Consider the following 26,993-nt stretch of genomic DNA (forward strand, 5'->3'; position numbering starts at 1 on the left):
TTACCTCAGCCCCTCGGGGCGGAGCCGGGATTTTCCCGCCGCTTCCCCCGCCGAGGTGGTGGTGGGGGGAGCAGGGCGCATGCGCAGTAGGCGGAGGGGGGCGGTGTGCCGCACTGCGCTTGCGCGGCGATCCTTTGCTCACGCGCGCTGGAAGGCGGGAACGGAGTCCTGCCGCCGCCGCCATTTTGGCTCTGCTCTGTCAGCATGAGGCGGGCGCGGCTGGCTCCGCTCCTCTTCTTTTTCCTGCCCTTTCTGGTGGTCGCCCGCGCCTTTAAGCTCAACGTGCCCAAAGTGTTGTTGCCCTTCAGTAGGGAGCTCCGGGTTCCCTTTGTGCTAGAGGCTGAGGGTGGCTGTTATTCCTGGTGAGGAAGGGGGCAGTGCTAAGGGATTAAGGGGTTTGTTGCCCCTGGTGAGAGGGGTTTTGTGTTGAGGGGGCAGGATGGGAGCTGGGAAGCTTTAAGCAAGTGGGAGCCCTCTGTAAGTAACAGGACTGGAGAAGGAAGGGGCTAAGGGAGGGTTCTTCCGGGCCAGGGAAATATTGGGGGAGCACAAGGGTCTGTCCTGAGGCAGAAAGAGCTCAGGATTGTGGCTTGTTTGGAAGTACTGTCGCCAGAGGGGCCTCTGTGCTCTGAAAGGGAGCAGGTGAGCCCGGGGATGTTGTCCCGTCTGCTTGTGCTTGGCTGTGAGAGGCCAGTTTATGTGGTCAGAGCAGGCTTTGTTTGTCCTCTGGGCTCTTATCACTGCTCTTTGTCAACATGAAAAGATGGAGAGAGGGAACCAGAAACTGTTGGCCTGGTTCACCTTTGGAACTGGATACATGAGCTGTTGTAACAAGCACTCACTCAAATTAACGTATTTAAAGATGTTGTTACAGGAATAAATATGGAGGGGAAAAAAGGAGCGTTTGAGAGTAATATTGCTCTATGTTTCTTTAAGCAACCTGCCAATTTTGGGGTTTTTTTTTAACACATAGATATCTTTCTGAGTGGAAGGGAAAAAAATCTTCCTCTTTCTTTCAGGTACTCCACGCATTACGATATAGTCACTGTCGAGCCCATTTACGAAAACAGTACCACTTGTTCACAAAAAGCATTGCTGTCCGCTCAGTCTTCACAAGCTACAAAACTAAGTAGCGTTGTGGTTGCGGAGGAACGTGGTAGGTGGAAAAGGGAAAAATTCATAAAGGAGGAAGTAATTTGGGAGGTGAAATTGTTTATGGGAATCAAGGGTCGTACACGTAGAGTTTTAGAAAGAAATTATTAAATTGTTCTGAATATTGGAAAATATGTGAGATTGCAGCAGCTGTATCTCGGAGTTCTAGATCAGGCTTATCCTGTTGAAAAACCTACAGTTTCTGGTAGTATCTTATTCTGGCTCTGTGGGACAGGAGGCTTCTTTTGGTTGTCTCTCTCTTTTATTTTCTCACTAATATTAGATTTTCACAATTTTTGAAGCCAATATAAACTTGCAGATACTGAATCAAAGATTGTTCATTCTGTTGTTATAGCAACAGGCCGCTTACTTCGTTGTGATGTCATTGTTGATGTGATAGATAGTATTGAAATTATCTCCCGAACTCGAGAGATCTATGTGGAAGATTCTCCTCTGGAATTAGCTGTGAGAGCCCTGGATGTTGAAGGTACTGCTTGTGAGACAAGTTCTCCTGATATGATTCCAAAGTTTAACTCTTATTCCTGAGAAAGAAATTCTTCTTACTGTCTTTCTTCAGACTTAATGATACCATTTATGTATTTATCGTTGATATTACTGGTCAGAATATTAGGAATCCAGGCAATATTGAGAGACTTGATCAGTTTCTCTTACTCAAGGGTTGATTTTACTGTGTCAGCTAGAAAAAATCCATTACTAAGAGTGTACAGGGAGTTTCACTCTCCGCGCTAATTTTCATTTTTGCCTTCAGGAAACACATTCAGTAGCTTGTCAGGAATGACTTTTGAGTGGAGCATTGCAAAGGATGATAACATGGAAAGTTTAGAGCTTTCAAACAAAATAAGGTAACTGTGTTAAAAGTGGTTAATGAATACTTAGCACTGGCCTTCATCCTGGGGTATTTCTGGAATGGGTAGGAAATGGATGGGTAGGTAGACTGAGATAGAGATGAGATGTAATTTGTTGCTGGGCCACCAGTAGCTGTAGGAATACTATCTGTTAATGTATGTTTCAGTCTCACATCTTTAGTTCTGTGAGTAAAATTAGTAGTAGGAGCAGTTTGCTGAAAGAAGGCTTTCTGTTTGAATGTGTGTATAATAATAAGTACTGTAGAGTTTAAAATAGTTTGTGATAGACTACCCCGTTTGTCATGAGGGAGCACAATAGTTCTGAGACAACGATCAGCTGATGTGGGTAGAGCAGTATGGAAGCTGCATTTTTGGGGCCCCAAAGTGCAAGAGAGAGATTGACAAACTGGAGGGTGTCCAGCGGAGGTCCACAAAGATGGTTAAAGATCTGGAGCACAAGACCTATCAGGCAAGGAAAATTTCAAGTGAGTAGAAGGAAAAAATCACAGTAAAGTTGGGTTAAGCACTGAAACGCCATCCTTGGAGGTTTTCAACACTCAGCTGGTCAAGGCTTGAGGAAACTGATATGCCTTTGAAGTTAGCCCTGCTTTGAACCAAGGATTGGACTAGAGACCTCCAGAGATCTTTTCAACCTATTTTTTCCATAATTCTGTGATTATTATTTCTTGATCGGTATACCACAGGATGCTAGTCCATCTGCGTTGTCTATGTTAACGAGCCTGAAAGTATTGTGGAGATCTTTGTCTAGCTAGCAAAGGTTACTTTGGTCTTGTCAGGATTTTAAGATACTCAGAAGCTGAGTACTCTCCACCAGACTACATTGTTGAGCTGGAAAGAGCAGAAAAACAAGGAGACAGGATTCTGGTGTCAGGAATCAAAACTGGTGCAGCAGTCATAAAAGTCCGAATACAGGAATCAACCTACAAGGTGAATAATTACAGTGAAGTTCCATCTTTATAAAAAGATTTGCAAAATTGCTGTTCTAGGTAAACTGCAGTTTTAGCCACATGCCTGTAAAATGCAATTTTATGGCATTAATGTTTTCTGGCTTTACCTTTCGTAGCTGTAGGTAACAACACCATTCCGATTCTTTTCAGTTCAAAAGAATACGTATCAATTCCTAAAGTTCAGGTATCCACTTTTTAGTAAGTGAGGTGTAAGAGGATACTTCATGCATGCATCTAATCGTTTTTCTTCCTGTTGTGCTACAGGCAGAGCTAAGACTACCATAAATAACAGGATAGAGGAAAATTATTTTTATTACCACGTTTAGCAGGATTGTTTGAATTATCAATTTTGCTGTTTTTTCCCCCCTCTAAATACTGAGCATATGATGAGCTTTTTTTTTTTTTTCCTTTTTTGTTATCTTCCGTGGTTATCTTTCACACAGCGATATAAAAATAAAAGTAAACATGTAACTGAGGAAATTCCAAATTGGCAAGGGAGCATGGGGCAAATGTAAAATATTTAGCAGGTAAGGGTGTGGGGAAAGTGTCAGTAAATATATTTCTGTGCAGACTTGGAATAGCAGTAATAAACTTTTTTATTTCTTTTCCATTAGAAAGTATCTGCTGCATTGGTACGTCTGCTGGTTCTGGAGAATGTATTCTTGATACCTTCTCATGACGTTTACCTCCTGGTTGGAGGTTATATTAAATACCAAGTAGCTAAAATCATACAGGGAAAGATTACAGGTAAATTCTTCTCTTGTTTCCACTGTATTTCACCCTATCTTCAGCAATCTTTTCTAAAATATATTAACAGCATGCAGTTTTTAGTTGGCAGAGAAGTTTACCTTAGAGAGGGTGAAAGCATGCCATTAAACAGTAAATACCTGACTATTCGGATCTCACTAGTGCTGATAGAAGAGGGTAACTGGGGATACGTGATTGGAAAGAGGGGAAATGGCAGAATTTCCTTACGGTGGCAGAGTGGTCACGAATTAAAGTTGCACTGTAATGCTTCCAGAACTTGTACGCAGACACCGGAGAGCTGAATTAACTTACATGCTTGCCAGCATGGAGAAGATCTGTCAGCTCATCGCATTACTAAACAGTTAGTCTGCTGTCATTATTGTCAGATCCTTGGATTTTTACCTTTATGAAGAGAGTGTTTTATAGGGAAGCGTAGAAGATTATGCAACTACTGTAAATTGTAAGGTAATCTTTTTGCAGAAGTAGAATTGCCTCTTGAACATTATGAGCTCGAACTTCGTGATCAAGTTGTTGCACCTGGTGGGTCTGACCTTCTTCCAGTGGCCATCCTGGAGGTGAAGACAGCCACTGTGAGAGCAGTGCAATTAGGACAGAGTAATCTTGTCTTTGTCCATAAAAGTATCCTTCTGACTAGAATTTGAACTGTGTCTTTAGTCCTGATATGTGGCCATTCTCATTCCCAAGCGTGACCAACCTGATTTACAGTAACAACGTTTTGGAGAGATTGTAAGGGCGGAAGGGATTTTTGTGAGGTCTCATCTTCAATTTCTCTGAATTATTTAACTTTGTAGGGTATTTACTTTGCTTAGGTTAATTTTTTTTTCTTTTTCATTCTGCACCTTTCTTCCAGGTAAGCATATGAATATGCTCAGTATTCTGCTTCAAGAATCTCATTACTGTTTCTCTGCTGCCTTTCAGCAAGAGATCACTTTGTAGCCTGTACAGTTTCTTTATCTCTTGTTCTTCTGCATTGACAAGGACCCCTCTAGCCAATTACACAATGTAGTTCCCATTGACAGTAACAGAAAGACACTCTTTTGATGTCAGTGGAAATTGGATCAAGCCCCAGATTCCCACACTTGTTCTGTATTTGAACAGCTTGGAGGTTTATAGCTCACTAAGGACATCTATATTTTCTTTTAATGCAAATAAATCCTTGAAAGACTTCCTATACAAGAACAAAGATATTCACATGCGAGCTGCATCTGGACTTCCAAATTGCACTATCTATGTTGTAGAAGCTGGATTTTTAGGTAATGAGAAAATGAAAGTTTGATTGTAAAACCCTCACATTTCATTTTTTGGACCAGGAAACTGTTGCTTATTTAAAAAATAGTTACATTCATTACGTTGGCAGGAGGCATCTAAATCTTATGGCAGAAGCAGACTTGGTGTCTTTTTAATTGCGTTGATTTGAAAATTGCAGTTGGCTTAACTCGGTTTGGTGGGCTGCTCTGTAAATCAGAGTAATTAATGAAATTAAAGATTGACAACAGAGAGAGGGCCTCAGAGCTTTGGAAAAAATGTGTCATGATTGCCTTATAAGCCACCTCTTTGTGCTGTTTACTGAACTGTCTGTTTTTGTTGAAAGTGAGTGTTCTGAAGTCAGGGATTGCTTGTGAATGATATTGGATACTTTGGAGGATAGATAATGGAGAGCTTCTCTGCTTCAATCACTAATTCTTATCCAGAGAAGTTTCAGGGTGACCATAAGCGATCACTGCCTCATGGCTGACGTGCTCTGTTGTACGCTAAAATATTCTGCATTTGTCAGCAGCAGAAAGATGTCTCCTTTACAAAAATCACCATCACCTGCAGTCTTACTGATCTAGAAAAAAACATAAAACAAACTTTAACTTTCTAAAAACAATTTAGAATAGGAGTGAGCAGCTTTGCGGAGAAATTTGCGGTTCTGTTGCATGTGCTTCACTTACCCTATGAATTAAAAAATAACTTGAGTATTGAAAGATGTTAAAGAAACACGTTTTACCACGGGTGGTGGTTGTTGATGGTGTTTTAAAGTTCTCAAAACCAAACAAGGTTACTTTATTTCAGGTTTCACTGTCTATCCAGGAGACAGGTGGATTCTAGAAGTGAAGCGAGAGTATGTGATCACTGTAGAAGTTTACGATAAAGACAGCACTAAAGTTTATTTATCTGATGTGAGTATGTGTTTATTTAAAAACAAGAGCAGCTGCCAAAGGGAATGCCACATATTGTGTTCCTGTCACTGAGGGTGTGTAATGAATACAATACTCATGTCCTTTCCAAGTTTATTGAGAGTAGTTTCTAGTACAGATATTTAGCAGTAATATGTAATATAGTCTTTGGTCAGTTGAATGTGACAGTAGTAGAACAGAGTGGGTTTTCAAATATAAAGTAACTGTTTGTTAGAAACTGCTGTTTTTAATAAATCAAATATCCTTTATAACTTTATATTTAAATCAGCTTCAAATTCAGGGTAATGTTTACAAAGGGAAAGGAAGCATGATGCACTGATCACAGGACAAGACTGGAAGCTAGAATCTGTGCCACCAGCTTACTGCGTGAGCCTGTGAAAGTTGCTCCCTTCACCTTAGTTTCTCCCTCATTCAGATGAGGATGAAAATAAATCTTTTTAAATCAGGGTGGCTATAGCAGTAGTTTCCTCATAGATAATTTTATTTAGAAAACTGACCGGAATGCAGAAATTCTAATAAGATAGGTGTCCAGAATATATTTCCGTTTGGCACGTATTAAAGCAGAGGCTGTGATGTCAGTGAGGAGGTCTTCTGCTGACAGATCATCTGTGCTATGGCCGTGAGTGCAGGTCTTCTGGTCTTGGTAGAAGTAATATATTTCTCAGCATTGACCAGTTTGACTGCTGTCAGTCCTGCTCTTGGTTGTTAGTATAGGCCCTTCTTCTAACCCATGCTCTGTTGTTTCTTCTGGTGTTTTCACACATGCGCGTGCGCACGCGTATGTACACACACACACTTTGTGTGTACCAATCTTCTTAAACGTGTTAAAGATCTCTAAGGAAGTGCACAATGCTGTGGGTATTTGTGGAAAGTGGATGAGGCCTTTCTAGGAAGGGGATGTACTTTTCACTCATCTTTGTCAATTTGCAGAACCTGAGAATAACTCACCAGTTTCCTAAGGAGTATTTTGAAGAGTTCACGTCTTCTGATAATGGTTCTTACCATGTCGTTCAAGTCCTAAAAGATGGCATCACTGGGATAAAAGCTGAACTGGTTTCTGTACTTCTACAGGTAAGATGCGAAGGTGGTATTAATTTTTTTTCCAGAACTTGTTTGTTCTTACCCCCCCAGGTAAAAGCGTAATACTCTTCACAGCTATGTGAAATTAACTGCTTTATGATTCAAGATATACTGTATTTATCTTGCCATAGCAGGTTATCCTATATTAAGTCTTCATAAACTATACCCACTGTAGTTTCTGCAATTGTGAACAGTCCGAGGGGCGAGTAACCAAGTCAGATCTTCTTCACAGAGTGCCAAATCTGTTCAGGCTTGCATAAACCATATAATTCTATTACCTCTCTTTTGCTAACAGCTGAAAGTGTGAGTCTCTCCTTTTCATGGTAAGCCACTTTGCTTGAAAGATGGTTTACTTTCTTTCCCTTGTTTATAGGATGGGTCTGAGGCTTACTTGTCTGTAGCAGTCCGCCATGAACAGGAGGTGAAGATTTACCTTCCCATCAAGCTGACACCATCTTTCCTCGCGTTTCCTCACCATCCCACAGAAGTCTTGTATCGATATAAAGTTCAGGTAAAGTAGACTACAGCTTGGAAAATCCTGAAGGCCTCTTCAGTATAAGCCTCTTTCAGAAGAAAATTTAGTTAAAAGCTTGTAGTAAATAGAGACGCGGTGAGACTCCTGAATACTGAAGGGGCCAAAACAGTGTCTTTCTCCTATTTTAGCCTTGTCAGGGTTCTGTTCCCGCACCACTCCCTATTTAGCTCCCTCCAGCAAAATCCATTATTCTTTGATTAGGTCATGTACTCTTTCCTTTCTCAAGAGGTGTCACGCTCCTGTTTTCAAGTGTTCTTTTTTATTCCCCTTACTTTTCCACTGTCTTCCTCTATATAATCTTTCTGTTCTCTTGTTCGTTGGTCATATGCCAATATTCCCAGGTCTCTTGCTGTTCACTTGGCTATACAGCGTTAAATTCTCTAGATTTTTGAACTGTGTTGAAAGTGTTATGTAAGAGGCAATAGAAACTTTTTTTTTTCCTTACTCTTTTACTACTTGTTTAGTAGTAAAAAAAAGTACTACTGGTACTTGTTTATCTGGAGTAAATGGCCTCCCCGTGTCTTGGTTGGGACAATTGACTTTTTTCAATTTTACTTGAGTTGTAAAATAAATTTACTTTTTTGTTACAGTCCATTGTGAGGCTTAATAGAAGTTTGAAAAGCACTTTGAGATCTTCAGCCGAAAAAGTTACGGTAGTGCTGCTGTCAGGTTTTTGGGGTTGGTTTTTTTTTTTTTTCCTATTTTTTCCCTAGCTAGACAGTGCAAACTTACATTTTTGCTATATCAGTAGCACTCGTTTGATACCAGCATGTGATCCTCCTTCTTCTTCCAGGACACTGTTTATTTTCAGTGCTTACCCTTTCTCTCTGTTTTTATAGGTCGAAGGAGGTAGTGGCAATTTCTCATGGGTTTCTTCTGATCAGACTGTGGTCACAGTCACCATAAAAGGAGTTGTGACTGGAGGTTTGATCGAGGGGCATTGCACCATTCAGGCCAGAGATGTACAGAACCCCTTTCATTATGGTGAAATACAGGGAAGTCTTTTTCTGGTCAAATTATTGTTATGAGATGCTGTCTTGTCCAGGTATGAGATGCTGTCTTGTCCAGGCTTAGAAACTGGACGTTTCTACTTGAAGATTAAAGTTTGTTAGGCTCCAGCTTAGAAATATTGGGCTTGATTCTGCTGTGACTTTTATTGCCTAGGTGGAATTATTTCCATTTAGTATGCTGTTAGTGAGTAGACTCACATTGTAGCATTTTTTATTTGTTGAGTACCAGCTGTTTCTTAAAGTAGTAACATTTAGCTATTGAATACGTCCCCATTATTGTTTTACTAGTATTGTACAATGACTGTAAAAGCACCTGTAAACAGACAAACTGTCGAGCCATTTTCATATATTATTAATTTGGAGGTATTTGCTGCTCCTTATCCTTAATTTAGATATTAAGGCCACGGCATAGTTCTGAAACAATTGTGCCAGCCCTTTCTGCTCTCATAGCCTGCTTCACTGGACTTTGCTAATCTAGGTGTATGTGGAGCAGCTGACGAAGATGGAGCTTCTGCCGTTTCATGCAGATGCTGAGATTGGCCGAGTTTTGGAAGCTCCTCTCAAGATGTATTTCACGGACCGGGAAACAAGGGAGAACATTGCTTTTACTGACTGTTCCCTCTTACTTTTGGATATAAGCATGGACAAGCAAGGAGTCTTTGTCCTTGCTGAAGAAGGTATAATAGATTAGCTGCAGAATACTTGTTTGCATAGTAATATTTTAAATGATGTCCCTGAAGTTACCCCCAATTACAATTTGCAGAGATTTCATGAGTGGTTAACAAAGACTGTGAAAGTCATTAGATTGAAGTGTCTGTTGGGGCACTTTGTAATTGACTCTTCCAACAGCTAAAGGGATCACAGCTATTGTAGAGCTGGGACATTCTGGGAAACCTTTCTGAAGAGTGGGTGAGGTTAAAGATGAGGCTGAAGATTCCGTTACAATTCAGCTTATCGCTGATAGAAGGTCTGCTGCAAAGATGCTCTTAATTTGTAGGTAATCAGAAGCCTGGCCAGACATTCTGCTCCAGCTTCCTGTTAGAAGCAAAATCTTTAGGACATACATTAGTGACAGCAAGTATTACAGTACACCAGCGGTATTTTGAAACAAGTGCCATGTTTGCTGCTTATGAACCTCTAAAGGTGAGGAGGTCCTCTATTCGCTAACTCATCCCCTCCCGTTTGAATTATTGAGCTGTGTGCAAGTGACTGTATCTATTGCACAGTGCTAAATACTGAATCACTCTCCAGAGAAACAAAATTGCAGCGGGGAATTAACTGACACCTGAAAAACGTGAATATCATTCTATCAGACTACTAATGGAAGTAAATCAGTTTAACAGTCAGCTTGCTTTAATTGTTGTGGAAAAACAGCAATGCATTTGAGGTGGTCTTCGTTTCTTCTATCTGAACTGTGCTGTCGTGTCAGCATTCTGTTAGGTGTTGACTAAAACTAGGCGACCTTGGCAGCTTAGAATGAATGAATGTAGAATGCATGTAGAAGAAAAAATGATCATGTTTTATAATGGTGTGTAGTTTCTTGCCTACTTCTCATATGTGAGAATGGCCCCATATACAGCTCCAGCATGAGAAGATGTTGTAAACTAAGGTGCATGTCATCCAATTCTACCTTAAACATCCTTTACGTTGCCATAGTAGTAACGAGGTCTTACTCTAAATGAGAGTCAGTTTCAATAGTTCTTTTTTTATGTCCATTTTCCCTTCTGTGTCTCACTCGCAAATTGTATTAAAAACAGCAATTTCAACTATTTTCTGTTCATGTGATCAGGCGGTAAACCCAGTGGAGGTGGCTCTGGTGACCTGGCAGTCAGCAAAGGAGATGATATTTGAAGGTGGGCCAGGACCATGGATTTTGGAACCATCTCGTTTCTTCTTGGAACTAACTGTGGAGTATGAGGAAAAAATTGAGGTTATGCGAGTCCGGGTTCCAGCAAAAAGGAAACTGAACCAGTATGTTTATCGGGTTGTATGCCTGGAGTTGGGGGAACAGGTAAAGGAAGCCCCTAATCTATCTGGCAGTTTAATAAGCAGCTGCAAACAGTGTGGATAAAACTGCATGTTTAGTCTCATAGATGTCATTTCCCTTGACTAGAGAGCACATAGCTTGTGTTAGCATTAGCTAAGCAAAGGCGTGTTTCACTCTTTTTACCTGTCTTGATTCATAGTTCCCCACTGTCTACTCTGCTCAGAAATGGGTTTAGAAAAGAAGCTTGGGTCCTATTTCATCTGGTGCTTGTGTCATATATGCATAGACAGATGCGATGGAACTTCCCATACACTTTGTGCCTGCAGAAACTTGACAGGTCATCTGTTTTTGAGTCTGTTTTTTAAGAAGGCAGACTAGATCTTTTTCACAATCTGATATTGGCCTGTGCTTACTTCAGTTCTTTACATTTAATCCCATTTTGAGACACTGTTCAACATACCAATTTTATGCGGAGCCAGAGTGGAAGAATTTTCTGGGTAACCATCTTGCATATCCTTGAAGGTACTCACATTCCGAGTAGGTAACCAACCAGGAGTCCTGAACCCTAGTCCTGCTGTAGACGTGATCCAGGTGATCTTTGTTTGTGCTCATCCTGCCAGTATGTCTGTGACTCCAGTATATGAAGCAGTGACAGATATTCGACCTTGTCCATTGCCACAGCACAGCAAACAATTGGTAAGAATTGAAACATTAATCCTATATTATAATACTAATAATCCTACATAAATCTGGGAGATGCTTGGGAACACGGTATGTGTAAGGTACTTTTTGTGCTTATGCAAAAAGATTATGCATTATTAATTAGTAATACAGAGCTCTTTACTGGAAAATGTGTTACCTGAGAGTGAAATAACTTTCATCGGAACAAATGACTTGAAATCAGCCCAATCCTTTTGCTGACGGTTTTCTCTATTTTGCATAATTTGTCAGTAATTGACTTTCCAAATAGTAAAACTCCAAAAAGGAATCCTAGCAGCCCGAGTCCTGTAATATTTTGGGGTGATAAAGCTGCAGTTGAGATGAAAGGAACGGTGCACTGTTAAATAGAAACCTATCCATCACAGTTTGATTGGTTCCTCTTTAGGAAGAGGAAATGTTTCTCCTTAAGTCAGGCACTAAGGTACTAACAAAAGTTCTGTTTCTTTGGATGTAGATCCCCATATCGAGTTTGAGGAATACAGTTTTGGAGTTGGCTGTGTTTGATCCACAGCAGCGAAAGTTTGACAACTTTAGTTCTCTGGTGTTGGAGTGGAAATCATCCAATGAAACGCTTGCACACATTCCTGATCCCGCAACCATGAAGATGGTGGCAAAAGAGAGTGGGACTGGACAGACCAGGCTGCATGGTACTGCTCAGTTTTGTATGCTGGATTCCAGTGGAATCAATAGGACTTATCCCTGTTTAATCAGGGCATTCAGTCTCTCCCCCTCCCTTTTTTTTTTTTTTTTTTTTTGGTCATCTGTCGCTTGTAGGGCATCAGCTTCTTGAAGTGCACCAAATTAAAGGAACTGTTCAGGTTGGAGTCAGCTTTGTGAAGTATGCAGCAATAGGTAGCCCAAAAGTGAGTAGTGAAAAACCCTTCTAATTGGCAGAATAGGTACTGCTTACTTTTAGACAGATCTTTCTAGTGTACTCTTGCAGTTTGACAGGCTTGGTAGTCTAGGGTTATGGAGTAACATTTTATTTTTGGTCTAAATATCAGCCTTTGCGGTTTCAAAAGGAGAGTTCTACTTCAGAGTGTGTAGCTATTTAGGAGAAACGCCCATTTGCTAACTCCACAATCATTTTTTTTTCTGTATGAGAGAAAGAAGAAAGTGTTGCTTTTGTGTCCTGAAGGAATACTAACGTAAGTTCTTTCTGATTTTGTTTGCATATTTAGGAAGTGTCTAGCTTACTTATCTCTGCTTCTGTGGAGTTTTTGCTGGTGGGAGATGTGACAGTTGTGCCGGATAACGTCACTATATATGATCATCCTGCTGTAAAGGTAAGAGCACTATTAGCAAAGCTGTTTTGTGCCTCATCGTTCTTTTATAAATTGTGTGGCCTTGTACAATCAAGAGATGTTTCTTACTATTTCTGGAAGGCAACAAACAGCTCTTTCATAAAACTCACGAACCCATTTCACTTTGTTTCCTCAAACAATAAGTGTCTTTATTTTCCTTTATTATCGAAAGTATTGTTGGATACTAAATGCAGCATGTGTGCTGTGATGACAGGGCTTCTGGAAAGCAGGTGGCTGTTCCAGAAGACTGTTAAGAAAGCCAAACTCCATTTATACTTCATAGTATGCAGCATGAAGCTATCTATCCCAGCAAAGAGACAGTACAATAGTAACCCAAAGAATCACAGTTCGTTGCCCTCGAAAATGTTCCTATTGAGTATTTTCAAGGCATTCCCAATCCTGACCTACTTGGTCAATGAATAATGGAAAAGAAAATGTAGTTTGCTTAATGCATCTAAAACATTGACCAACAGACCACAGCTAATTTAATAAGGTAAGTAGTATTTACTGTTTGAGAGGAATGACTTTTTGTCGTCAGTTTTCAGATGTCTGCCTTTACTAGGCTGTCATTTTAACCTGGGAAGGAAGGAGTCATGACCTCCTGCACTGGGACTGGATTTTTTGATGATGCCATCATTTAGGAGCCAATTGCTGAGTTTTTTATTCTAGTTTTTATTGCGTTCTTACTTGAGCAGAACTCCTGCTGATGCCTAATAAAAGATGGTGATGACTGCAGAATTTGTAGGCCAAAGCCTACAAAAGGTGGTCTCTTCCCCTTTCCTTAAAAAAACCTCAGAATAGTGGAAGACTGAAGGCTTTCACATTTCATTTGATTTTATTTTCATTGACAGGAGCTATTTGATCTAGTGGAAGGATCTGGATACTTTCTGGTCAACAGCAGTCAGGATGGAATAGTAAACATGACGTATCTGGAGGCAGAAAGTGCCATTGAGGTGATCACGTTCAAGATGTTTTGCCCTGGAGAAATCTGGCTTCGGGATTTCAAAGGGAGGTTCATCCTCTGGAAGAAGGAAGGAATAAATTATTTTCTTTTGTCCTTAGAGCTGGTTACGTATGTTCCATTTTAGTGTCCCAGACCACTTCGTCATAAGCAATTATGTAACGTAGGCCAGATATTTGCTTCATTGAGCGTTAGATTAAGGTAGATTCTTATACTTGCTGCAAATAGTCCGTGTGTTAATTATGTGCAGGTAGTCTCTCTTCCTTATTCAGAGCATAGCTGATTTCCACATCCTGGAGGGACTGAAATTTTCAGTTAATGTAGTTTCTTTATCAAAATTCCTTCATACAGTTTTCTTTGCTGCTATATCCTCTAGCAATAATTGTAGTACAAATTGTCATTCATGTCCCACAGGCCACAAGTTAGCAGCTGGGTAAGAAATCAAACCTTTATCAGGTTTTGTTTGAGAGGAATTTAATCCCTCTGTCACAGAAGAAACACTCTGAACTTTTGATTGCTGCGTAGCTTTGAAGCCTGGTTTGTTAGGACATTTAAAATTATGCAGGACAAAGCACTGCTCACTTTGTTACGGGAAAGAATCTTGTGATGAATTGTGTGGGCTGAACCCAGTGAAGCTTTTCTAATGTCAGGCCAACATAGTTGCCTACTGACTATCAACACAGTTGATTTGAGCAATGGCTTTTGAGCAGAGCTAATACCTCACTTACATAAGTTTAACTCCTCTGTAACAGATACGCTTATTAAGTGTGTGCTCCTCAGTTGTTATGATTTGCCTCTTCACTTTGTTTATAGGTCATCCCTTTGATGCCTGGATTTTTAAGCCTGGAAATTTATGATCTCTGTTTGGAATTCTTGGGACCAGTTACAGCCTATCTGCACGTGTCTGACATATATGAGTTGGAGGTGGATCTCATTGACAAGGTGATACAGTCTTAGGGAAACTCAAATGGTTCTAAAATATCATGCGGTAGGAGATATTCCCTTGCCCACAGAGAGGAGGCAGCACTGAGAGATAAATCTTAGGATCAAGCGTACGTACGTAGGTACAGAGCCCTCAAGAAAGACTACATGAAGTTTTCTTTCACCCCTATCCCCCTTCTCTCTTTAACCTAGCTCGAGATTGGCAAGTCTCTTCTTGTTACTGTTAGAGTCCTGGGTTTTCAGCAACTTCCATTCCAGAGTAAATACTTCAAGTACATGAAGCTGAAACTGCAAGCAGCATCTCCTATTGTTACGCTTGTGTGAGTATTACAGCTGGCAGGCTGGATTGCTCCTTTCTGAAGTACTTACTGGTAATATTCATCCTGTATTGAAAAACAGAACTGATAATTACAGAACAAAACCTATTTACAACCCCCAGCTAGTCGCTGTTTAACTGCGTAAATGATGGTAGAGCGCGTGAACAGGTACCAGCTTTACCAGTGGGTTCTGAGGAGCATACCTTTTTTGCCAGGCTAGAGGATTTCATTTGTACTTGTAAAGCTCTCTAAAGATCTTGGTTGTAGGTCAAAAGGTTTTTTCATCTCCCACTGCCTGTTTTTCTGTATTACTACATGAGCTTATTAAATACATCTGAAACCCCGTTAAATATTTCTGCATTATTTCAGATGTGATAGCTCAGTCCATAAACTTCTCTTCTGATGGAGGTAAATTTGACTGGAATATTTTGCATTGGTTTTATGCTCTTTGCTGTGGAGGTAGTGGAAAACAGATGAATTTATTTTTGATTGATATAACTGCATATGATGTAAAAGGAAATGAAAGGTGTTTAAATACAGATTTGAAACCTTTGCACAGTGCTACGGAGATGAGGATGTGTGTATTTTAGCAAGAATAGACGGGTGGAGAAAGATGTTAACTTCCACTGGAAAAACAAAACCCAGAGCTTTAGTTAGTTTTAGGGGAAAAAAAAGTCATTGAATGCTTCACCTCTGTCATATGGATTGTGTGATATTTTGCCATTGTGCATCATAACTGTAGGACTTTGGCTGCCTCAGAGTACAAGTGTCAATATTATAATAGTCACAAATTCATCTATTACACACACAGTCTGTACCTGAGTTATCTTGTAGTTATAATACAGGAAATAAAAAGTGAAGTCATAGTAAAGTGTCTTCACAGGCAAATGGAAGAACTAAGAGAGTATTCTGAAGTTTACATGCTCCGAGCTGTTGCTGTCGGCCAGACAACTGTGGTAGCTACAGCCTGGGACAAAATGGGAAGAAGGTTTACTTCCTCTCCTCGGAAAGTTGAAGTAAGAATCCACAGCTTTTAAATCTACTCATCTTGGAGTGTTTTTGACCCAAAGTTCAAAATTCTTTGGAAAAAAAAAAAAAAGCCCGCTTACATGATGCTGTTCTAAAGGCCTGATGTTTTATGACTCTCACATTCATCTAAAAAGGATCATATAAATAATAATTGACAGTGAGAACCGGTAACATTTCTGTGTTTCGGCAATCTGTCCGTTAAGTCTTCTCCTAGTATGTACGTTTAGAAGGCAAGATCATGTTGCTCACTAGAAATCTCTGTGTTCTGTAATAAGTTTTCTAGAAAGATGTGCCAAGCCAGAGAGGCTCGTGATAATTCAGCACAGACCGTCCTAGTATTCTGATTAGTGATGTAACACAAAAAAAGAAATATGTGTAACATTTTACAGCAGAATATTTTTTCCCTTTTCTTTTTACCAGGTCTTTCCTCCTTTTAAGCTGGTTCCAAAGAGAATTATTCTTATCCCACACAATATGATGCAGGTGAGCTTTATTTCTTCTAAACAAATGAGAACTTTCCGCTCCCCTTTACCTATCTCTTCCTTTTCCCCCCTCAGTATTGGTATGCTTAATCTTGTTGAAAAGAGCTTGATTAAACTAGGACTAAAGGCTCTGAATCTTATTACCAGTCTGATTCCCAAATCCTGGCTTGTGGTAATCCAGTGGAGGCCAGAACTCACCTCGTCAGTAAAGTGCAGCAAGGTGACTGATTCCAGAGCCTTCCTGTGTCGCCTTCTGTAGTGACCTACATTGAGCCAGCTGGCTTTATCTAGCATGTGAGTCCTAGAGCAGGAGAGCTGGGACAGTGCAGACGTGTAAGGTATGACCCTGCCTTTCAAGAGTCTGATCTGATTCCACAGGCCTGGAGCTGCTTGCTGAGCCGTTTCAGTATATAGTTTCGTCTTTTAGCTTGAAATGCGCGTGAAGGATAGGTTTAAGTGGAATTTTTGTACTTTGACTGGAAGTGGCTAAAGCATGCTCAGGAGAGCTGTGGAACAGGCAACTGCAAGCGTTAATTTCCTAAACCACAGTGTTTAGATTCACTAATATATATATATGTCTGTTTTCCTCAGTGAACATCCTGTTGTTTATTTAAATATACTACAGGTGATGTCAGAAGGCGGTCCCCAGCCACAATCCATCATCCACTTCTCCATCACTAACCACTCTGTGGCCGAGGTTAACCGTCTTGGACAAGTAACAGCAAGGACAGTTGGAACAGCCACGATACAGGGTGCTATTCAGGCAGTTAGTGAAGACACAGGAAGAGTTACTGTTTTTTCACAGGTACCTTTCCATTATGTTGTTCATTATCTCATCGTTTCCCTTCTACTCAGAAAATACGTCAGTGGCTTGTCAGACTTTTTAATCATGTTGGTAGCCTTGATTTTGAAAATCAATCTGGCCTTGGAAAAAAACTTCCATTAATGGCATAATTTGATCTCATGCTGGTACTGCGACCACCTAGAAGAAGAGGTAATTGTAAAGTTGCTGTTTCAGTTTAACTTACCTCTTATAGTAAACGAGATGAGACTCTCTCAAGTTGGACGGGAAGCTAGTATCTCTTCATAAATTTTTTTTCTCTCGCTTTCTGGCGCCCCCAGTGGGATATTGTTAAAGACAGTATTTAACACATGAGACTAGTTAGGAATCACATAGCTTTAAAAGAAACCAAAATGTGTTAAAAATGTTATGCCGGCATGGCAATGTGATCACCTATTTGGAGGCTGCTGGAGATGTACTAGCTAAGCCTTCCCTGCTTGGAAAAAAACTATCAGCTTAGCCCTTAACCAGAGTAGAGACTGTTTATTTCAAAAGTAGAGCTGTAGACTACTTGAGACTGTTCAGTTTCGTCACATAGCTCAAAGCTAGTCGTTGACTTATTTTGCAGGATCAAGTGGAATTAGAAGTAATTCAGTTAAGAGCGGTAAGAATTCATGTTCCTGCCACAAGACTTATAACAGCCACCAAGGTAGGTGTTCAGTTGGTACTGAAAACTACTGTTGGCCAGAAGTTAAGAATAGCATTCTCACTCCAATAGGCTTCTGTGATGTCTTAAGATACTGTAGCTCATGACACACACCATTCCCTTCTTTCTCCCAATTTACAGAGGTTCATTTTTAATTTCTAACAGCATACAGTGACCCCTAATACTTTGTCTGCTTGCCATATGGGAGTGAGATGAGAAAGCCAGATTAGAGGAAACCTAAAGCGACTTCAAATTTCTGTGGTGACAGTGTTCTTCCTTTGCAGATGCCAGTCTATGTGATGGGGCTGACCAACATGCTGAATCCATTTTCCTTTGGTAATGCTAACCCAGAACTGATATTCCAGTGGTCAGTGAGCAAAAGGGATGTTCTAGACCTTCTTCCTCGGCATGTGGAGGTATGGAGTAAACCACCAGGAATGTGTTTGAGAGCCAGTAGTGTGTCAGAAAGCGTCAAGAGATGGGGCAAGCAATATTTAGAATTCTTAACTGAGCAGATAAGCACCGCCTCACATGCGGTATGGTTCAAGCGCTATCTTCCCAATCTAATTTAGTCGGTATAGTAAGCTAGAGCATCTGATGGCTTCTCCATCTTTTCTCTCTCAAAATCGTCTTCAAATCATGCAAGCCTTATGCAGAATCTTCTGAAAGAACTTTTGAATGTGTAACGATACTGCTGTAAGTTCTTTAACCCACTATATATGATCCAGATTGAGACTGTGTGCCGTTAGAAACTTCTGTATGCCTTATGAAGAGCAGCGAAGCCTGAGCAGATGGAATCACGTCTGTGACAGGAGTTCTTACCGTTAGGAGCAGAATCCAAGAAAAAAGTGATCTTCCTGTTTCCACGCAGCAGTTTTTTATCTCCTTACTAAAACCAGCCATTTAACTCAAGGACTAGATGATCTGTTGTGAAAACTGTGCTCTCTCTCTCCCAGGTTTCTGTTCAACTTCCATCAGAGAATAATTTTGCTATGGTCATATATACAAAAGCAGCAGGTAGAACCACTATTAAAGTGGCGGTGCAGTGTCTGAACACGTCTGCTGGACAGTTTGAAGGAAACCTTACCGAACTGTCAGATGAAGTGCAAATCCTGGTAAGTGCCATTGGTCTTGCTCGTCATAGAGGTAGCCATATTTTGGGTGGCCACAAACTTGTGGGCATTGTGCATGGGCAAAGGCATCAAACAAACTTCGTTTTGGGCATACCTGCATAAAGAGGTTTGCACCTCCTTTTGTTCATGTCTGTATATTCTGTTAATCAATAACTGTTTTTCTTTAGGCATCCCAATTTGTAGCTGTCATTGATTTAATCCAGATTTTTTTTGAGTTTCTCTATTTAATGTTTTTTCTGCCTGTAGGTATTTGATAAGCTGCTACTATTCTCTCCCACCTTTTCCACTCAGCAGATTTTGATGTCTACAAATTCACAACTCCAGCTGTACACAAACAGGTAGACAAAGAAAGGAATATCCAGAACATAGCAATAGTTTACAACATGTTCTCGCCTATTAGTGCAGGGAACTGTCTCTCAGCTTCTTATTTTGCCCATCCCAAGATATCCAACACAGACTTGTGGACTTCCTGTTATATGACAGAGAATTTGAGGCATGCTCAGTTTCAAATTTCTGTCTACCACTCTATATGAAGTGTAATTCACTACAAAGCAGAGAAGGGTAGTCAGATTTTAAAGTGATATCTCTGTAGCGGTGAAACTTTCAGCAGTGAGCGTTGGCAGATGGAGCAACATGATGTGAACTATAAAGCTACAAAAGCAGATCTCTTGTATTTATGTAGGTCTTAAAAGGTGCTTGCTCATAGACTTCTTTTTTTCTGGCAGATTTACACCGTGTGTTTCTGGGGGTTCTCCTGGGGTACTCCACTGTCTGCAAATGTGTATTGGAGTGACTGCTGAGCAGGGCTGCATCTGGCCATTACGTGCAGTTTAACAAATGATTTAAAGAATAATGTGTCTTCATGATTTCAGCCTCATGCCGACAATATGATGGAGCATAGCCTTTAGGCTGTACTCTGATCTCCTGCTGCCACTGAACCTTTTGGTCATTAGTTTAGTGTAATATTGAACTAGAAGAACTTAAAGAACAGCATGCTGGGCATCTAGTTCATTGTCAGAAAGAAGCATTAGCTGCTGATGTTTCGTATTGCTTTAGCTGCCATCATTTAGAGTGAAGCAAACTGCCAGCTTATCAAAGTCTCACAAACTTCGCTTTTGTTCTTGGCTAAGGGAAGGGGCTGCATTTGTGAGCACTCAAATCTTGCAGTGTTACCCCAACTCTTCTGTCCTTGAGGGGCATGACCAGGGTCTCCTGAGAGCTGGAGCCGTCACAGGCACTGCAGTGTTGGAAGTGACTTCTCTAGAACTCTTTGGAATCAATCAAACAGTGATAACTGGTGTCCAGGTAAGATTTTGGACATATACCAATGTTTCTGCCAGCAAAAAAAAATTGTGACAGCTTTTTATTTCTCAACCCACTGAAAACGTATTCATGTGGAGAGACTATATGTTATCATTCGTTTTATCAGGGTCATTGTCTTTTAGGAATGGGAGTAAGGGTTGATGCTAAGGATCATTCAGTTCTGTTGCTGGCTCTAGGAAAGAAAGGGAGTACGATTGGTGGTAGACATGTACTAGAAGTTGTTTCTGGACTCTGTTCTTCTCTTGGTATTAACTAATTTTTTGATCCTGTATAGGGGTCAGATTACTTATTCAAACCTTAATTTGTTAGTCTGTAAAATGGAAAAAGATGTTAAGAGGTTTCATACTGATAAAATATTTATGGTATGGAAATCCTCATGGAAGTACAAAGTATTTTTTTTTTATAACTTTTTTATGCTTAAGAAACTGTACCAACCAGCTTGTCATAAATACATTGTATGCTTTATCAGTTTATAAGAGCACCTGTAGACCCTTTGATAGGGCATTTCCATTAAAATCCCGAGAGCTCTAGAGTCTGAGAATGTGGCTGAGGAGATGGGTATCATCCTTCTGAATCAATAGCCAATTACAGAAAAATAAGACAAGGACAAATACTTAGACTTAATGTCTTTTTTTACTTTTTCAAAAAAAGCAAGAAACTATTTTTTTTTTTTTTTTACAGGTGGCACCTGTGTCCTATTTAAGGATAAATGTCAGTCCCAAACTGTATACCACCAGCAGCATATCGTTGGTTGCACTTCCCCTTGGAATGTCCTTAACCCTTACGGTCCAGTTCTACAACAACATCGGGGAGAAATTCCATGCCCAGAACACCCAGCTTTACCTAGCTGTGAACAGGTACAGCCTTGAGAGTATTGGCACGTGGCTCATAGGGAGATGAGAACTCACACAGAGATTTTTACACCACAACTCACAACACAGATGAAAAGTTGCTCTACAAACCTGAAATCTATTTGAAAACAGCTATCAGAATTGAGAGCTGTTTCACTTGATTGCCAATGCCATAGCAGCATGTGGATTTTTATATATCAAATATGTAACTTTAGATGTGTGAAATTTAGCAATTTTCTCTTGATTAGACGTCTTTGTTTTCAGAGATGACTTGCTACTCATTAGACCTGGGAATAAGAATTACACGTACATTGCTCAGGCTGTGAACAGAGGAGTGACACTGTTGACAGTGCAGGATGAGAAGCATCAAGGTGTGGCTGACTATATCCCTGTGCCTGTGGAGTATGCCATCAAGCCAGATCTCTCAAAGTCCATTGCCATAGGAGATGTAATCTGTTTCAGCTCACCCCTTGTAAACCAAGACGGTTTGTATGCTTTTTCCATAGCCTCTGAGTGGGCTGTTAAGCAATGAGGTTTGTTAAATGGTCTGGTTAGATTTCAGAAGAGGGGCAAAATCAGATTGGCTGTATTTTAACGGGAGACCTCTACAAATACTGAGACCTCAAAACCACTTCAGCGTGGGGCATCTCGTTTAAGAGCAAGGAAGGAACTGGTGTTCCAGCGTATTAGGTGCCTGTGTGCACAGAAGATCTTGACTTTTTTCAGGCTCCAGGCCTACTATTCATGGGAAGGCTTGTTTTGTTATCTTTTCAGAGTTCAAATGGAGGCTCAATTTGATTGTCTTTTAAATTGACACAAAAAGAGTATTTCCCCCCCCTGTTTTCCCCACCTTCAGAATGGCTATTTTATAGCCATTCAAGAGGATAGGCTGCTTAGGGGAATTTTCTGGTACTTAAACAAAGCATTCTGTAACTGCATTAAAAGACTCCAGACATAACGGAGTGACAGTCCTCCTACAGTTTTATTACTATCTAATCAGAACTACATGGTAAATTAAGTCTTTGATAGCATTTTTTAAATAAAAGGTAACCAGGGAGTCTCCCAAGGAATGTAAAAAAAAAAAAAAAAAAAAAAACCTTTCTCCCATTCTGTGAAAGCTCAGCTGAGCATTCTTTTTACTCACTCAACCCCACAATTAACCTTTGAGTTTATGGTCCTGATTTATTCAAGTAAATCTGATTTACAAATTCTCTGTCCTGGAGAATAAGCAGACAGTAGTTTAGTGTATTTCACCAGGAAATGTGGGGAGGGGGTTCACTCATGTAACGCGAATATTTTAAAAGATTCATTCTAAGAGGTCTAAAAGGAGAAGACCTGTGAATTTCAGCTTACTATATGAACTCCTTACACATGCCTGAAAGAGATATGTGGATGTTTATTTCCTTTTCATTAGAGAGCCCGCCACGGTCTCTAATCCTCTCCAGTAGAGACCACTTGGCAAAATCTAGCTTGTAACTTGATTATTTCTAGGTGAATCTGGGATGTGGCATATTTCCCCCAGTGATATGCTTGAAATAGACACTGTGAGCGGAGCAGCATTTGTGAAGAGTACTGGAACAGCTACAATCTTCTATGATATCCCAGGGATAGTGAAAACGCATAGAGAGGTATTTGTCACACTACTGTGGGAGAAGACCAGCTTGCTACTGTAAACCAAGAATTGTTTTTATATATGTTTATGTTGTGTTCTACACCAAAAGAATGAGTCAGCTTTTCCCTCTGACTCCATTGCTTATAGGAATGTCTGTTACGCATTTCGGTAGACATTGTTAGCATAGTGATTGAAATTGTTACTGCAAAAGACTATAGCGCCTTTACCGTAACATGATGCATGACTGCTTATGCACCTCAGTTCTGTTCCCAGATGTGGAAAAATAATCTCCAAGTAAAGGGCCAGTTAAAAACAATACAGTAAGGGCTTAGTTCTCATTTTTATTAAGGATGCTTTTCCGTGCGCTCACTCCTATAAATAAGACTGATCTTTAATAATTATCCAGTTAAGCAAGTTCTGTAGAATAGCAGAAGAAAAACTAAGCAGGAAAACTCCCTACTGTCTATTTGAATCAATCGGTGTTTTGGACACAGAATTCTGTTCTTACTAATATTTCAGATAATTGTCGATGGTTCTTCAAGATTAAGTCTCCAGATTGGTCAAAAAAACTATTTAACCAATACTCCAGGTTCTTCTGCATTCCAAGTTCTTGTTGCCACAAGCAGTGGAAGAGAAACCCTCAAAGGTAGGACCTGTATTTGTAAATTCCTCTTTCTTGATTCATGCTGAACTTTTCTGCAGTGAAGTTTATACTGTGCACCTAAAAACGTTCTTATTCTGCACTAGTGCCTAAATGAGAAACTGAATTGCAATTCATATTACAGTCACCTTCTAGTTTATTAAGAAAGTGTAATTTGAGCCTTTTGAACACTAAGTTATGTGAACTGTAACCCAGCCCCAGTAAATACAAAGCCATGGACTACAGTTGGGAAGTAAGCTTCTGATGAGGAAACATGAGCGACAATTACAGGCTGGCAACTGAACCACTTTGTGCATTAGGGAAGATTTCACCTTATTTTGTTGAAGAGTTAGCCACTGAAAGATGCCGATTCATTTGTTTGTTTTTCTCTTTTAGGCCCTTGCAACTCTATTCAGTTCAGCGCAATCACAAATCTCCTTCTCCCAGAGTCTTGCTTGATGTGTCAAATTGAATTCAGCAACGCCATGTTGGATGTATCAGCAAGTGAAGTCTTCCTTGTGCAATCAGAATTTAGCATCCAAAAAGGTAGGTATGACCTTTCAAATCTGAATGGAATACAGGCAGTTTTCATGTTTTGTTTTTCCCTCTGATGATTTTGTTTATTTCACTATTAGACTGTAAGGTAACAGTGCCAAATTCTCAGACACTTTTAATGCCGATTTACTGATGCTAAGAATGTATGAATTACCCCTTTCAATCATGCATCTTTCCTGCCTTCCACCCCAAATAACTCTTGTAAGAACCTTTCAAACACAAGCTCTCTGTTTACGCTGGTTTTTCACTGTCTTGAATTTAGGTCTTTATGTCTGTGTAATCACTGCTAAGCCACAGCCTGATGAAGTCCTCCTGGCTCTGAGTTTTGCGGATGCCTCTGTGTTAGTGATGGTCTCTCTCTCCAGTGAGCAGAGCACGGGTGAAATGCAAAGAATCGTCGTTCCTTTCCTCCCTGCATTTTATGTCAACCAGTCAGAATTAGTTTTTAGTCTCAAACAACTAAATGGCATGCTAAGAGTGCTGGGAGCAGAAAAAGTATTAGAAAAGCTGGAGGTACGTGAAAAGCTTTCTCTCTGCCCATATCCCTGGGAATGGAAATACCTACTTGTCAGAAGGCAGTGGTAGAGAGAATCCTGTCTTGTATACACTTAGCTCTGTCTCAGCAATCAGTTTTTTGGATCTCTGGAAAAAAAAAAAATTACTAGGGAACAGAGCATATAATAGTGTCCATGTTTGAAAGCAGTGGGTTCTGAGAGTGCTTCTGCATTTTTCCTCCATCCTTACAGAAAACGCGTAAAGACAAGGCAACCTTACAGAAATCTTCTTTCATAATAACTTGTTTCACTGTTTCATGATTATATGTACTATCTGTGTACATAGTAATACTGAATTAGAGGTATTACTGCTTTTCCTTTTAAAGCATTGGTTTTTGTCTGTCCTGAAAGGTTCAGCCCAGTTCCCCTGCTATAATAGTGAGGTATCCTGAATATTCCCCCAGCATGCCTGGACTTGTCTCCTACCCTGTCAGCGTGGTCAACTTCACCTCCCTCCAGCAGATGCCAGCACCAGCCTTCATCAACATTTCTTGTGCTCTCACAGGCCAGAGAGTAGCAGTAGAAGTGAGAGTTCTCCCAGGGCAGCTTACCTTTGGTAGGTTTCCCCAGTGGGTTTCATATACCTAATGTGATGCAATAATGGTATCGAAGCCCTGTGCTATTTACAAGATTCAGATTTGTCAAAAGACTTACTGCTCCTTCCAAAATAAAATGAGACTGTATTCATGTCTTCCATTCCCTGGCTGCAAAGGGCATCAAACATCCCTTGGCACCAACTGCCCTTAACAGGCAGTTAAAGGAAACTTTTTCTTTGATGTTGTTACAAACATCTGGAACCTACCAGTATGCAATATTTACCCTGTCCTTTAAATCTTAGGTCAATGCAGTGACGTAGGAATTGTTCAACAGCTAATGAGCTCTTACCAGATTCTTCTTTTCACTCTCTTCGCTGTTTTAGCATCAACAGCTGTCATCTTCCTCAGTAAGTGAAAGAAGAGATTTACAGTTTAACAATCGAAGCTCACAGAAAGTAGAAATACATATTCTTGCCTTTGTAATCTTTAAAGACAACTATGCATCTCTGCTTTTCACATTGCTGTATTCTTTTTGAGCTTTAAAAAAAATGATGACATTCTCGGAAAAGATCTAACCTGGAAAGACTTGACCTAACAGCAATGGTTTTGATTTTTCTTAAGCATGAAGGAGTCATCCCTTTAGCTATTAGTTGACCTGAAATTCAGAAAGGGGGTAACAACAAAGGAAACCTTCCAAATGCGACACTATCACTGTAGTTGAAGGTAGCTGTAGATTTTAAGAATTCAAGAGGATCGAGGAAGATATTCTAGTAAATCAGCTACTGGAATTGAGGAGAAAAAAAAAAAGCTGAAAGGTTGTCTAACTGCAAGGCAGTCTGTATTCCTGTTGAGTTTGACAAACAAGAATGCAGCCCGAGTATCATCAGGTGGCAGTGGCAGCTCCTACATTGTTACGGCTGTTCATAAAACCACATGTGGCTGAGCTGCAGCAGGAGTCCGAGGTAGGATCTGGGCCACTTGCAAAAGTAGTTTTACTAGGCAGCCCTCAGCAGCTGTTCCAGCAAAGTGGAGGGATGGATGCCACCATCAAAACAGCCCAACATTCTCCAGAACTAGAATGAATAAGAGTTTAAGATAACTTCAGAGAAAAGGTCCAGAAGTTAAAACCTAAAGTTCAAACTACTGATTCTTGCACATATCTTAAAGGAGCTCCCTAATCTAACCAAGTTGTTATTTTGTCAGCATACAATGCTTTTCTGACCAGAGTGCAAACAGTGCCTATTGTGTACATTCCTACTTCTGCTGCATCTCAGACAGGTAAGCTTTTTTGGAACTGCTTGGGCAGTTTCCAGTTTTGTCACATTGTGTACATGCGAATACTAGTATTCTCAGCCAGTGAAAGCCACTGCTGTTATGCAGCAGTTCAGCATTCATTGAGCAGTGCAACTCTGAGTTCATTACTTTGTTTTTTTAAAAAAAAAAACTACCACTGTGCAAACTCTCCCCTCAATCCATCAGGTGGGGAGATTAATTTGAATGCAGTTCCAACAAACATCAAGTGCGGGACTCCAAGGGGTTTACAGAATGTACTTTCCCCTGTGAAGAATTAGGAATATGTGTATATTCAAACCAGCCTCCCTTTATTTCCTTTGTTTTCAGGATATTCCTATTCTCCTACGAGTTCCCCACATGGAAGAAACAGGACTCAGTTGTGGCTCTGGAGCGTACAGCGATAAACTTTTACAACTGAAGAGCTGAACAATGGGAGGCCCTGCAGTGCAACAGGTCCCAACAGTTTTGACCCAAATAAAAGGAAGTGTTTAGTTAACCTTTGAGTTTCAGGTCAGCAGATTACCAGGGGTAGAGTACCTAAAATGTCTCATCATTTAACTATACAGGGAAGATCAGAACAGCTTAGTTAAGTATTAATGGTAGGCTCACAGGATGCACGCTTACTTTTGCAGCTGACCCAGTACAACACACACTGTAGCTACTTGCCATTCTGAAAATTTGATTTTTCAGAATTACTGACAAACTAGT

At 40.3% G+C, this 26,993-nt stretch overlaps 1 protein-coding gene and 1 long non-coding RNA gene across 2 annotated transcripts; one reads left to right on the top strand and one right to left on the bottom strand.

Moving 5' to 3' along the window:
- The first annotated feature begins 204 nt into the window (after positions 1-204).
- NUP210L (nucleoporin 210 like) lies at positions 205-26,910 on the top strand. Its single transcript, XM_068921906.1, has 39 exons — positions 205-362; positions 1,020-1,156; positions 1,508-1,639; positions 1,922-2,015; positions 2,816-2,966; positions 3,601-3,733; positions 4,214-4,372; positions 4,939-5,007; positions 5,810-5,916; positions 6,865-7,005; positions 7,388-7,525; positions 8,389-8,559; positions 9,038-9,236; positions 9,557-9,702; positions 10,349-10,570; positions 11,069-11,242; positions 11,721-11,913; positions 12,041-12,129; positions 12,448-12,552; positions 13,422-13,523; positions 14,345-14,473; positions 14,666-14,793; positions 15,674-15,806; positions 16,240-16,302; positions 16,927-17,106; positions 17,711-17,791; positions 18,073-18,204; positions 18,745-18,903; positions 19,168-19,259; positions 20,052-20,226; positions 20,926-21,101; positions 21,360-21,580; positions 22,587-22,723; positions 23,227-23,353; positions 23,744-23,893; positions 24,165-24,415; positions 24,808-25,012; positions 25,295-25,399; positions 26,196-26,910. Exons 1-39 carry the CDS (start codon positions 205-207, stop codon positions 26,561-26,563), a joined length of 5,832 nt encoding a protein of 1,943 aa, XP_068778007.1. The 3' UTR covers positions 26,564-26,910.
- LOC138062838 (uncharacterized) lies at positions 23,487-26,202 on the bottom strand. The gene is made up of 2 exons (XR_011136596.1): positions 25,342-26,202; positions 23,487-24,544 (listed from the first exon to the last, which is right to left on the bottom strand). It is a non-coding gene; the product is annotated as an uncharacterized lncRNA (long non-coding RNA).
- Positions 26,911-26,993: the final 83 nt, after the last annotated feature.

This window comes from Struthio camelus, chromosome 30, assembly GCF_040807025.1.
Source record: "Struthio camelus isolate bStrCam1 chromosome 30, bStrCam1.hap1, whole genome shotgun sequence".
Taxonomy (NCBI): Eukaryota; Metazoa; Chordata; class Aves; order Struthioniformes; family Struthionidae; genus Struthio; species Struthio camelus.